Source organism: Haliaeetus albicilla, chromosome 11 (genome assembly GCF_947461875.1).
Source record: "Haliaeetus albicilla chromosome 11, bHalAlb1.1, whole genome shotgun sequence".
NCBI lineage: Eukaryota > Metazoa > Chordata > Aves > Accipitriformes > Accipitridae > Haliaeetus > Haliaeetus albicilla.
This window is the reverse complement of record NC_091493.1, coordinates 32,978,123-32,993,203: the sequence shown is the minus strand read 5'-3', so window position 1 is coordinate 32,993,203 and position 15,081 is coordinate 32,978,123. Positions and strand designations below refer to the sequence as shown.

The 15,081-nt window shown below is 34.9% G+C and overlaps 1 protein-coding gene across 1 annotated transcript in view; it reads right to left on the bottom strand.

The window, feature by feature from the left end:
- ATRNL1 (attractin like 1) overlaps window positions 1-15,081 on the bottom strand; it is a 541,498-nt gene that overhangs the window by 251,977 nt on the left and 274,440 nt on the right. Inside the window, 1 exon segment of the mRNA XM_069797060.1 lies at window positions 7,677-7,738. Within this exon segment, the coding sequence (XP_069653161.1) occupies window positions 7,677-7,738 (62 nt within the window).

Sequence of the window (15,081 nt, the reverse complement as noted above, 5' to 3'; positions counted from 1 at the left end):
ACTGTTTCTCTAGTGCAGTTGTTATCCTTTGTTAATAAATCACAGAAGTATAAAATACATTTAGAGTCACCAAGCCACATCAGCATTGTGTAGCGTATTAGTCTCAAATATCATCAAGAAATTTAATAAATTGCTAAAGGACTTTTCCCTTCATTATGTAACACTTCCAATGCCTTTTCCAAAGAGGCAAATGTATTTGAAGTGGTAGGTGTAGAAAAGTCATAACTCTCCTTACTAAAAGCCCTATTAACATGAAATTTTCCTGAAGGCAGGATAAGGATTTTTAGATTTCCAGGCCAAAGAAGCATCATAATTGTTCTGTAATTGTACTGTATAAAGAATACAAAGCCCCTGAGTCCCCTCAACCTGGTATTTAGAATTTTGACTGAAGAGATTCAAGACATGTAAGGAAAGAAATATAATTTTGAAACTGTAGAATGTTTCCCTAAAAATCACAAAAAATTATTGAAAGCATAGAAAACCAGTTATGATATAGAACACAATTGGACCACATATGCAGATGAAATTCAGATTTAAAAATTGAAATAGATGATGTAACTACTTTTTAATGTATAATTTTTAGTGCGGCTTTTGGAGTACACAGCAGAGTTTCCATAATTTTGCTTCTTATTGACAAAATGTAGCCCCCCCCCCACCTTGAATCCCAATAAATAAATTTAAAACCTCAAAATCTTCCACACCAAATGCTTCATTCAGTACCAGGAAAATTTACTGGAATATTTTTATTAATATTCAATTTAAAAAGCTCATTAGATGAATTCCTTTGAATTCAGATGTCTCTTCTCAAAAGTAATAATTAGGTTTAAAATTTTAGTATCTATGAAATCCACAGCATAACATACCGTCTAGCACTCTCTTCTCTCTCTTTCTGTGATTTATTACAACTGAACACAAGGACCCTGAATATTTCTCTACTGCCATAAACAGATTTCTCATTTCTGCGATGTCACTCACTCCACAGCATGCCATATCGACTGCGTCTGCAGAGACAGACTGGCAGAGTGCTTGAGAAAGCTGCTTGTCACTTGCTATAATGGACAATGACATTATTGCCTAAAGGAAAACCCTAATATTTTTTACTTCCTTTATTTTTTGTTATTATTTTTCTTCATCAGCTTTGGTCCCACTTCACTATACACTTACATCTGGAAATAAACTTCTGAAGTTAACTTTGCAACTGGTACATATACCTTGTCATAAGATGACAGAATTGCTTCTCTTTTGAATTAAAATGACAAAAGCAAAATTTCAAGTCCATTTATCACAGATGAAAACCTGTTCTAGTTCTTTTGTTTAAAGTACAGTGAACTGGAGTTTCACAAAAAAGTTACCGGGATTAAGCACTCAAGAAGACAAATAGCTGTGAGGACCGATGTCGTTTTAGTCTAAGAAAACAACTGACTAATTAGATTTAAGAAAATACGATATAAAATGTAGGAAATCAAAACACAAACACAATATGAATTATGTGTGATGCTTCTTAGGACACAAATGCAGCTGTAAAAAGACGTATCCCTGAAAGGAGAACATTACAGAACTGTCTCAGAGTAAGGAGGCCTCCAAAGAACTGAGTCTCCAAAAAAAGACATACTTTCTTCAGGAGTCTTGGGAAGTATATTCCAGGTGCCACCTTCTGAAACTTCTGCAGTGAACACTACTACATAAGTGCCAGCTTTGATTCCAGTCAGATTTTCTAAAAGCAGAAGTAGTGACAAAATATTTTTTGGAGTGCTAGGCTACAGCACCATACATAATGAAGAGTGCATTTTAAGATTTTTTTTTTTTTTCTTCTAAAAAAGACTAGGAAAAAAAAGAAATCTTTCAGAACCTGTTACTGTCACCCAAACTTTCATCCTACAACTCCCCTCTGCACTTAAGCAACTCCAGAACTTATTTCTAGTTATTATGAACTGAGCAGAAACTGGAATTAAGCACTTCACCAGGTACAGTGAAAAAGCTTTTACCTACTGGATTTGATACATACAGGAAGTGAGAAGTTCAAAATTTTAAATGCACCTACTTGAAGGAAGGAAAAGCCTGTATCTGCTGTATATCAAGCAAGTACATAGGCCACCTTCAGATATCAAGCTGAGCATCTATTTTTACTTTGAGGAACAGTGTATGTTGAAATCAAAGTACGGCAAGCACAATTGCACTCACATGCACTTTCAAATGACCCAAAGGACGAACACAGAAAGAAGAAAAACAAGAATGAAATAATGGAAAACAGTTCTGTTCACCAAGGGATTAAATGACTCATCTGTTGTTTTGAAGAGCAACCACTCCAGTGGTACTGGGGAATCTCCTTTGCCTGCAGGCCAATAAGTGGCTGCCTTCTCAGGAAAAATGAATATACCAAATAACTCTACAGCGATGACAAAGTTTCTGGGTGATTCAGAGAGCGGAAGACACAAAACTACATTCCACAATTCAAAACAAACATTTTAAACGCCAAAAAAAACAACTCGAATTGCCCACTGCAGTATAGACCTGCTTGTCCCAGTGGAAGTCAGACAACGATTTGCTTCCAGGTGAGGTGAAAACTGTTTAATGCATCACTAAGTAAAAATCAATTTTATTCTAGCCCCAAATATAAAATCCATTTTGCTAAGATAACTTGATTTTCATGTTACCAGAAAATATTCTAATTTAGATTTACAAGGCTTCTGCATTTTCTGAGAACCCAGCCATGGTGGACGTGATCTGATCCTGACACACTGTGTTTTATCTTTCTTACAGAGATTAATATTTGATCTCATAAAGCTAAGCATGCCAAAATCTAGCATTAGTTTATCATTCTTATTTTAACAAAAACAAAACATGAAGCCAGGCAAACACACCAAAGGATGCCAGTATAGAGAAGGAAATCACCCATTGCAAATTTATACCCAGAATGGCAGATTCAGGTACTGAGGCTCTCAGGAGCTCTGATACAACCCGCTAAAATGCAGCCAACCACTCCCACTGTGTGAAACACAACTGGAGTGACTGTTCTGAGATTTTGGCACACAGTTGTACATACGGGGGTGATAAATCTGGTTCTTTGGTATCTGCTGCAATTCCTACTATAGCTCATGCTGCTAGTCCTCATCCTAACCTAAATGACCATCCCTTCCTCCTGCAATAAACACTGGATAATGTTTTGAATATTGTTTTCTCTCACTTGAAATGCTCACAGAAGGATTTGCCAGAAAGAATGCACCTCTGATCCTAAATGACCATAATTTTTCATAGAATTTCCTAAAGCACACACAAAAGAAGGATTTTTAAACTTCTAAAGTATCCATATTTCTTAATATCACCCTACTTATTACAAATTGGAGATTCTGCAATACATAATAGTAAGCAGATATGTTATAAAAGTGACGAAAGTGCACCATTCCAGCCAGTCATAAAATCCACCAGTTGGCAGCTCCACCCCAAGAGCTGAACAAGAGGCAACTGAAGGAATTGTTCTGAGAGCATAAAGAAGATGTACAGTCAGAGAAAGCACCTGATTAGTTAGTGGTTGGTATTATGTATTTGAAACAGGTTTTTAAAAAATAGTTATGGCAGCAGCAGTTGCATATCATTACCTATGACAAAAATACTAATAGCTAGCCTTTGTCACCTGTATCGATTTCACGTTTCCCTGGTTTTTGATTATGAGACAAAACCGCATTTCTTACCAGAACTCCTGCTGCAGATTCTTGACACAAATAGTTTTTCCGAGAAATGCATGAGTACTGTTATAAATTCTTAACTATAATTTCATTTAAAAGCAGGTTTAGAAATCAGGAGTTTCTTGGCTCTCAATTCTGGATTTGCTCAGATCATATATACTAAAAACTAAGAAATATTGAACATTGTCAAATTTTATGCATGGTAGAATATGGTCTAAAGAAAAAGTGAACAATGCTTTCATAAACTAAAGATACTTCATATCCCATCATGAAATGCCTAAAATGTCCTGGCTACCTACTCAGCTAAAAGAATATATTCACGTAAGATTTGAAAACACTGAAAGCTCCTTTACCACTTACAGTTTGGAAAAAGAGCCAGGCTTTAGCTTATTGAGTGTTTTACTGGTCAGGGTAATACAGGAATAGACTTTCTTTAACTGTGGAGACTGCATTTCTTCAGTATAAGAAGAAAGATCATCCACATTTGCTGCCTGTGAAATTTTCTAATGAGATCTGTACTGCTTCAAAGCAGGTGGAAAAAAAAAAGTCACACACTTCTCAATTTGTGTGATGGCTAAAAGTCTTCAAGGCATGAGCTAAAAAGCATTGACTAAAGCAACACAAATGCCAAAGTTTCTAGAAGACTGTTAGGAATCTGTCACTACTCTTATATTACATATCTGATTACATTTCTACTCTTAAAGAAAAGGTCACTGAACCAGTAGATACAACGAAACCTTCCAGAATAAAAAGAATGAAATTAAATAGGGGTTCTTTTTTTCACTATTAGTAACATGGTCTGGAGCACTACAGTTGCTGTAATATTCTGCTTATTTTTTCAAAAGAACTTGTATTTCTATAACTTTTCTGTTCTAGGATGTACAACAGTATCTTGGTAGATCAAGCATTAATTACAGATCTAATCATAGCTTTTGTGCTTTATTATGCATAGTTTTAAATAAGTTCCTTACAGAACAATACTTTTAAAATAGTTGATCTTGATATATTGGGAAAATTCCAAGAAAGCTTGTTATTTTCAAGTTTCTGATTCAAGCAGTAAAACGTGCATTTCATCTTTTACTCTGAAACACACCCCTGTGAAGGAACGGCTTTAAACTATACTTTTGAATGGTTGTTAAAAAACATGTTCTTGTCAAATAAACCTATTTGCTGGTTTGGCTAGGCAGCCAGGATGAACAGGGTTGTACCATGTGTTCAGAAATATGAAAAATGTAATACTAGATAGGAGAAATGTAAATACACGTTTATCAAAGCAGGTTGAAACAAGTTTTGTTATCAAGCACATTCAAATTTGTCTTTAAACACAATTATTGTCTCTGTCAGTAATCTTAGCAAACATGGCCTGGGTTATTACTGTTACCAATGTAATTTGCCACTGTTTTAATATACCGCATTCCTATCCAGTAAAAAAAACAAACACCACAAAACAACAAACAAACAAACCAACCAACCCTTATTTTAAAAAGTTTTGTTAGGCTACAAACTGTTGAAACCAAATTTTCAGATAAAGTCTTGAACATTATCAACCACTTTGGAGAGGACATATTGATGCTGTCTTCAGGTATGACTAACTCCGTCCACTATTGTGGAAAAAAAAAAATTAATTGTTGCTACATTTTCCTATCAGAAATATTCTGCAGCTTGTTTAGACTAGTGATCCTGTAAAAACAACATGCAATTGAATAACTACTGAAAGTTTTAATGGTGTCTGGACTGGAAACTTTTCATTCTAAATTTCTCAGTCTTATTTTTTGTAAAGGACACACTAAGTATTTTTCCTACTTTTATTTACAACACATTGCAACTACTAGTCCAGTGACAAACAACCCAACAGTTTCTGTTTTGGATCATTTACACAGACCGACCATTTGCTAGCTCTGATGTCAGTGAGGATGCTATGCTTGCAGCAGTTACAAATTGGGAGTGTCGCCGTGACATTATGCATGATTGGTTTGGTTCTGTGGTAAGAAAATAAATGGACCTCTAACACCTATGAAAACCAGTCGTTTAATTCAGAACCAACTCAAGCTTCTCCTCTCATCTCCTCTCCCTTCCCTTTTCCTCTCAGGTTCTGCTTTGCAAGGTGTGAATCTACTGTGTGCTATTCTTTCTGTTTTTTTTCTTAGAACCACAATATGAGAGCTCCAGCTCCTAGACATGCTACCTATGTCCACAGACACCTTAACACCAATTCAGTTGTAGAAGAGTACCATAAAACCTTACATCAAGATTCTAAGATATATTTTGATAAACACTCTATTTCTCATCATAACCATCAAACCTTAGCCTGATTTTACGTGCCTTTGGAGGGTGCCCTATCCTTAAGTTTTGTACCTTGGTTGGATTACTGCAATGCGCTACTCACAGCATTTCCTGATTCCTTTAGATATTTCTGCAACTAGGCTCCTCAGGTTGATTATTAATGTTATGCTGCAGATAGCTGTAAGCCCCTAGTGATCTGAGTGCCAGCTGAAAGCCTTGGTTACATGATTAGACTGGGGGTCAGTCAAAGGCAGCAGTAGAATAGCTGCCAAGTATCCTACCACCTTTCTCTCTGTATGGGTGATTACATTGGACTTGGCTTCCAATTAGTTTACTGTTCAGGCAGAGAGATCTCTCCTTACATCAGGATCACTGTGAGTTTGCATTTACCCGGAATAAACCATATCAGATAGACCATCACACCAGGAAAGCTAATGCAATATATCTCTAGAGATGGCTTCACCATCAAAGAGCCTATAGTTCACCTTTTCTAAGCCTGCATTAGGGCACGAAGCAGAAATAAATTGCTCTTAGTCTACCTCTGCTATTTGTCACAGGGCCCCTCTGTTCTATTGTACTTGGACAGACTTTGCTTTCTTCTGTAGGAGTTTGTCATCTAAAAGTTTGCATGAGCGTCAACATTTTTTAGATCTTGTTGGCTTCTCAGAAAAAAACCCAACAAAACCAACAACCAAACACCAAAACCCCCAAACACTACTAGACCGATCTTTAGGCAACCAGCATTTTATTGCTCTGTTTGTGGTGAATTGAGGAGAAATGGGATGCTTTGCATCAGCTACTAAACCGCTCTCCATTAGCCAATGCATTGGGTACAGAAGACTTCAGGATCTGCTCATTTCTGTTGCCTTTTTGGTGACAGCAATTAACAAAAGTTGGTCTGTTCACAGCATTTAAGAGTCTGATTCTTCAGGTACAGTTGCTCAGAGCACAGTGATTAAAGTGAACAGAAAAGCTATGAACTTGTAAAATAAATGCATGGCAGTTCTAGAAATGCAGAAAGTCTGATGAACATACTTGTCTGTCACTGTTCACATTTTGCATACGCTTTGTGGTTATTGGGGAATATCTTTCACGGCAAGATTTCAAAGCACCGTAACTAATTCATGTATATTCAAGTGTGTGACATTTTATAAGACAGCTGAACTTTTAAGAAGTCTTTCAGTGGAGTTTTGTTCAGATCCTAGAACAGTTGTCCATTTGCAGTTGAAGCCAAGGCCTGCATTGCTGCCACAACCACATCTCATGCATCACCTACTGCCTTTCACAACTAATCTCTCAATCATAAAAGCATTAGTGGTGATTTGGGGTGCTTTATTAAAAAGAAAAAGCTATTGAACAGAACCATCTTTTTTAATAATTCTTTAAAAGAATTTACAAAAAATTCACACACATAAATTACTAGTTTAAGTCAGTATAGCTGGTTTCTCTTAATCACTGTAATATACAGTACATCTCTAGCTAATCTCTATGAAGCAAGCGTGAAGACTGTACCACTGAATACATGAGAGATGCCAGCAGCTGCCTGTAGTTACAGGGCAATGGCCTGGATCCTCCACTGGTGCAAATGAGAGAACGTAGTTTAAAGGCTTCCTTGCAGGCATTTCTTAAGATTAAGAAGCTGGTTAAGATGTTGGTTTGATGGAAAAGAATCAGCATGATTTCAGGCAGAAGACAGAAAAAGCAATTTACCTGAAGAAGGTGACAAAGAACTGCACCAGATCCATGATAGTGTTGTGCTGTGAGAAGGCAATCTGCAAATAAAATAGAAGTAAATTACAACATTTTCAGAGTCAACAGGTCTTTTTAGGCTGGGGCTTTATGGCTCCACGGGTGATTAGTTTCAAGTGTAATTTCAGTCTAGTGCACACACACCTGCATTTACCATAAAGTGAGTGAGATGAGCAACTAACTCCCATGCGTTTGCCTGTGTCAAAATACAAATAATGGAATATAGGCTTTCTATTGAAGTAAAGTTAATAGAAATAGCCACATAAAACTTGCTCGATATAAACAATGAAAACAACATGCAAAATATTAAGAAATCTTATCGATATAAATTGTCTTCTTTATAGTCAACTGTTTTAACTATTACCATTTTCCATTTTAATTACAACAATGAAACAAGGTTTTAGAAATGACAAAAAAAATCTTGTGCTTAAAATTAATACATTTTAAATATTTTAATTATATCATATTAAAATTAATGCATATGTTAATTTTTAAAAAAACAGATAAATCTGCTGCATAATAAAACAAGCTGTTTCAAAGCAAATTACTTTAAAGACAAAGTAACAAACATTCTTCTAGGCTACACTTTTACAGCCTCACTAGAACATGCATCAGTTCAACTATTTACCGTAATTTTTCACAAAGATTTAATAATTATCTCTAAGACAGCATAGACACATAGGTACACACTCACACTTGCATGCAATAGAGCCTATAATTATTATTATAATTACTTTTTGCTAATGTTAAGAACTGTACTTAATATTTAAGTTATATCTAAAAATATCCTTAAGTGCCTGTCTTGTTTAGTGTTTCATTGTTTATAATTGTCAAACTGAAGATATATAGAATATTTTGAATTGCACGAAGTGTTTATCTAACTATATTCCAAGCCTGTTCAAATAATTGTTGTTTTTAGAGATCTTTGTGCACTGAGGATCTGATCTTCACTAGTAACTATACCAAATTACTCTGATTCTCATTCATAGCTGACTTGTGAACTTTTGAAATGATAACTCATGACACTCAAGAATTTTTTTAATTTTATTTTAAGGCAAAGCTACAATGTAAACGTTAGTATTATAATGGTGTTACTGTGCATTGTGCCAGCTAAACGCAGCTAACCATAGGTTGGATTGCTTAAAGTCTAAGGAAGGAAGAGCATATGAACTGCATCATTCCAAGAATAAGCATAGAGGGCACCACCATGCACACACACCTCTAAAATGTAATTTCTCCTTTCTCTTCACTAATAATGCACAATTGTAAGCAATGCAAACAACTCTGGGAGCTCTGGAATTCGGTACAGAAAGCAGATATTTCAAATTTCTCAGCCCAAATTATCAGGAAAGATACCTGACAAATGAAACAGAATATCATTTAGTGTACTAAGCTCCTTGAGTGCTATCATCTATCTGCTCTCTAGAGAGGAAATCTAAATGTGCCTAGCTTAAGTAGCCTGCTGTGTTTGGATCAGGGCAAAACCTACATTTTGGCCTGGGAGCCTGTGAAAAGACATGAAGCTGAAGACCACGTGGGAACGAAGCAGGAGAGAGAAAGAACTCTTTGACTCACTAAAGTTTAATATACAAATCTTTTCACATTTGTCTCATATAATCAGAAATTTTAAATTCTCAGAAACTTTACCTTAGGTTACTGTCATGATGAATACTGTATCAAAATGAAGAGATTGTATCAAGACTCCCTAATCAGGGAGTAAAAATAGGAAAAAGTTGAAGAGTTGAAGAAATTATAGAGTGGACATAATTGTCAAAGTACCTGTTAATGCCAATGTAGCCTTTATTTTACATAGAAAAGATAAAAGCTGAGAAAATATCTGAAGATTACTTTGGCCCAATATAAAGTTCATCCCAAGCATAAACAACTCTTTAAGAATATCTTGTATGAAAAACAAAAGCTCTCTATATTCAATCTTTATTTTAAATGCAGGCTGGATTCCCTTCAAAAAATATTTAGTATTCAAATTAACTGCTGGCTTTTCCAGAATGTTTTTTACAAATACCATACTCCAGGAGATGAACTAACACAAAGTGAAAAAAACATGCCAGTTTGGACAGAGTTCACCTTCTGTGACCTGTTAAAAAGCTATTTGTTGAAGGAGCATTTATATTCTGCATTACTTCAATTATTTTCATTCAAGGTGTCAACATTTATTAACAGCAACTGTTAGTCTAGAAACAACTACGGTCAAGGGAAAGTCCTGCAGTCAAAAACCGCAATCTGATCACAGTCATATCAGGAAAGTTTTACCTCAAATTTTTCTAAGAAATTGTAGTGCCTTTATTTCTCTTTTTCTACACACAGCAAATATGAAGTAAGCAGATTTACAACAGTTTATTGATTTTATATGGCTGTTAATGATTAAATTATTTGCATATTCCTAAGATCAAGATGGGATAGATCGTTTTTGCACAAAAACAGACACAAAAGGAATGATTTTACGTTTTCCACCTTCTATTAATCAAATCATCTACTTAACACAATTGTGATGTTCTTTTGCTGGAGTTCATGTTTGCAAATCTATGGAAGAACTTCTCTCTGTAAAACTTATTTGTTTGGTTGTATGGGATATTCCTGCAAGTACTCATACTTTAGAGCAAAACCACAGTAAAATATAAAGCTCCATCCTAGAAGTAATTTCAAATTGTAATCAAACATTATCTTCTAATGATTACATTAGACTTCATGTTTAAAAGATGAACTACAGTATTTTCTGAGGAAACAGTACCATGCATCTTAGACTAATTTCAATACAGAATATTAGCAAAAAGAATACATACTTTAATTAAATGTAGATCATGAAGGAGCAAGTAAATGTCGTGAATCTAAGCCTGACACAAAGAACCATAATACAATTTAATAGATTTATTTCCATGGGATTTTCATCTAGATATGAATGTTATTGTCTTTTTTCTTCTGCCTACATAGACAAGGGACATGACAAGGAAAATTCTTTCAACCCCAGGTTTTCACTTTGGACTTAAAGATACTAGAGATTAATAGCTCTTTTGTTAATTCGTATCATGCCTAAGTAGCCCTCAGTTTCACCAAAATGTCTAATAAGCCAACGGAACCACAAATATTATCTCTCTCTTCTCCTATAAATGAAGATCAAGATAAATATCATCTCCATCACTTCCTATAGAATAGAATCAACAAGTGCCATGTGGAAAATAATTTTCTATGTAAAGGATAGCCTCTATGAGTGAACACAAAATTTCCAGCATAAAACTACTTCTCTTGGAGAAAGAGGAGCAAAAACACCTCTGCTTTACACAGCTTAACACTGAAAATTAAAGTAGGATTACTTACAGTACTAGAAAACATTACTTGAAATACAATTTCAGGTGCAAATGCCAATTCTTTCATTCACACCAGCATTAGATTTCTGAAAGAGAAGTTAGGACTGACTGACATCAATATAGCAGCTAGAGATATGGCTATAGAAGCAGATGTATTTCAGTAACTGTCCATGATCTATGCTTCTCTGCAAAGGCAAGCTTAGAGACAGCTATCTGTCATAAATGTTATTGGACTGTTTTCCCACCTTTACAGAAACCACTAGAAAACTTCTCATGAACTGCAACAGTTCTTTTCCCTGTTTGGCTAGGGTTACAAGCTTTCAGTGACTTTATGATCCAATACTGTTACAGATAAATTGTTGTTTTGCAACATAAATAATGACAGGTTTTGCCAAAATCTACAAAATGGATGCTTATTTTTAAATACTCTGCTATTGACAGCAAAGAAAAATAAATCAATTAGAAAATTTAAGGTGAATCAGAAGTTATAATTTTCATAAGGACATCCCAAACTGTAGCCCAAACAAAAAAGAACCATATTCTGAGGGCTTCAAGATATGCAACAAAACCTTTAGTCTGATTTCATAACACTACTCAGTTTTATTTTCCTTATAACTTGGTTACAGTAGTGGAATATCCCTTGAATGCAGCCAATGCCATTTGATTTGTAGCTGACCTAAAGTTTTGTCATTTGCTGCTAAAAAACTACCAGCAGATGATTATTAGATTATGAAGCTATAATGAATTTGCTGAAACAAAAACATTACAGGACTTAGAAATTCCTAGCTTTGTACTCCAGTAGGGCAAAGTCTAATCGCAACACCTCGTTCACAGAAAAACCTAGAAGTTGTTTGAGCTTTCCCTTAGCTTTGTGAATTTAAAAATAAATAAATAAAAATAAAATTGTGAGACACCTCCATCAAGAATAAAAGCTGTCCTATGATTAGATGATCTCTACCTTGAGCAATGTGACAAAAGATGAATTTTTGTGGGGTAGTTTGGGACATTCTAATGGTGGTGAAACTTCAGCTATGAGGATCTATAACAAGGAAGAGTTGAATGCATCAATATTTTTTTCCACAAGATAAAAATGAGTCAAGTTCTTGAGCACGCAAGTTCTTTCTGATGCTCAGAACAGAGGACTTCAAACCAAAATAAAAGTTGGGAAGATTGCTCATTTTAGTATATTAGATCATATAATGTGTCTTTCTTGTGTGGTTTTATTTGCAGAGTTGAGAGGATAGGTGAGGGAGGAAGAAGAGTTGGTAAGATAGGCAAGTTGTAACGAAAAAGAGACATGGATAGTTCATAACCTGTGAAACATGAAGAGATAAGCATGTGCAAGGAAACTATAACGTGACATAAAACTGATGCTTCTGCTAAAGCCAAGGTTTTTTGTATCCTAGACTCAAGGTTCATCTTGTGAAGGAGTTGTGAGGAGCAGGACCCAGAGGTAAGAACTGCAGTGACTCTTTTATGAAGAATGCTCTATAATTAAACTCCGAGCAATTGCTTTCAACTTGGATTTAGCTTTGAAGTCTGATGCTTCTGTATCAGACATGAAGAAGCACTTGTGTGTCTGAAAGTTTGACTAACTTTTCCAGGTATCCAGCTGGCTTAATAAAAGATACAAACTTCTACATACAAAACCCATCTTGCCATCTTAACTTTAGGGATAGTGTTACCAGAGGTGCTTTTCCTATCATTTTTTCTGCTTGGATTTTTATCTGGATGAACTAAAATATTCAAAAATTTAATTTTCATGTCCAATCTTATAGTCCACTATCCTATAGTACAGAATAAAAAGATTCCAAAGCAAAATGTGTTACGTATATGTTCCAGCTCACAGTCTTGAGATAGAAAGGCATATGAAGAAAAAGCTGATGGGTGATAAATGAGCTGTGGTAATTGCTCCAACAAGCATTACTGATAAGTCTATCTTTTTTCTCTGCCATGTTCAAGTCTTTGAAAAATACGTTTTTTAAAAAACAAACATAAACCCCTAAGAAAGTACTTAAGATCTTTACATCACATGACCTATTTGGAAGACAAGGCATGGTGACTGCTGACAAATCTTTTGTAGCAATTGGGGATTCAAAAGTCAGATATCCGGCAGAATATGCCGGAGAGCACTGCATACAAGGATGTATTGCAACCAGCATTTCAATGTATGCTATTTCTTAATTTCTGATGGTTTTGTTACGTGCATGATGTAGGAAATACACTTTACACTGAATAATGTTGGATGGAAAGCTCTGTTGAAATAGGAACAACTTTTGAACACAGGGGTTTTTCCAACCTTCAGAAGTTAATGTCTGCAGGAACAGATTTTTTTTCCACTGCTCTAGATGCTCCATTTCATGTTCACCTTGAATATCACATGCGGCAATAATACAGTCCTACAGAATAATAGGTCAAGATCTGTTCCACCACAAAAATGAGACAATCTTTAAAGTCTAACCTAGCGACATCTTTCATATGGAAATAGTAAGTCTGGCCTCAGAATTTTGTGGTTTAGTTTGAAAAATATAGGTGCTGAGAAGCTGTCTCTGCAGTTCTAATGAAACCAATCTAGCAAAAGGAAAAAAGGGAAAATTAGGCACAACAGGAGTGCACTAAATCAAAATTCCACATTTGCAGGAAACATGAACCTAAGCCATGAAATGGTTCATATATTCAAATAACGTACGTAAAAAGCAATTTTAATCTATGCTCCGTTTCATGACGTTATCCGCTAATGTAAACTTCTATCTGCTCAGGCTCTCAGACAATGAACAAATACTTCCATTAATATAATTCTTTCATCTTCCATTGTTAATAAATTAAGAATGAACAAAAAAGAGAAACTAAAATAAATACGTGGTGAAACTTTGGTAGATGGTCTAATTATTAAATCTGGAAACATAATACAATAAGGTCAGACATAACCCAAACTAAACTGCCTGGACTGTGCTGATTATGCATACTTAAACCCTGCAGAATTATTACTTCCTTCAGTATCATCAAAACTGTAATTTAATTTCTTCTTGGATAAAACTATTATACACTCCCACACTGGTACTACCTATGTTCTGAAGCAGAAGAAATGGATATTGACTGAACATAAACACTAACACATTTTGTTGTCCGTCCTCTTTTACACTTTCTTGCAGCACACTTTTTGACTGAGGCAACTTTAGACAACAAAGATAAAAGACAGCTGAGGAAAATACTTGTGTAGATGGTCACATTTTTGTGTATGACATTTTTATCAGGAAAATGGGAAAGACCAAATACTGTGATAATTTGAAACAGGATGTTAGAAAATTTAGATACATAATAAATTTTCGCATTTACTATTTGTTGTATGAAGTGAAGTTGAGATACATGCTGTGCAGAAACATGACTGCAGAGACCCAAGTATAAACTATTTTAAAGACATTATTATGTACTATATAATAATTGGGTGGGGAAAAAAAATCTACGGATATCTTTAAGCTCAGTAAATATGTAACTAGTAATTATTCAGTAATCATGTAACAGAAGATCAGTTACTCCTTTTTTTTTTTCTTAAATATAACTACAGTTATATGGTTTTTTTTTAAAGAGAGTAAAAAATGGTAATGACTGTTCTTTCACATTGGACTTTGAATATGAACAGTGACCTGTACCAGTGAAAGGTAGATGGTAGGAAATTCTGTCATTTTCCCAATAGAAATATTTAACAGGCAAAGCACAAAATGTATTTTCTTTTCCTTTGGAAAACAAAAATTCCAAGAGAACATGGCAAGAAAAGGACAAAGTTACCAACAATTAATGCAAATTATTCCTGTCTAAATTAGAGAAACATTAAACACTTTCACATGGAGGCTAAAAATGCCACACAATTATTCTATATATTGGCTTTCCTAGAAATTGAAAAAGAAATTTTAAAGAAAATTTATCAGAATTTTGCTATGTGGAATATGTCAAATCTAGTCAAATATGTGAATCTAGTCAAAATTAGTCAGCTAGTTTATAATAATCAGCAGAGATAGGAAGGCACTTCATAGGTGAGTGACTCT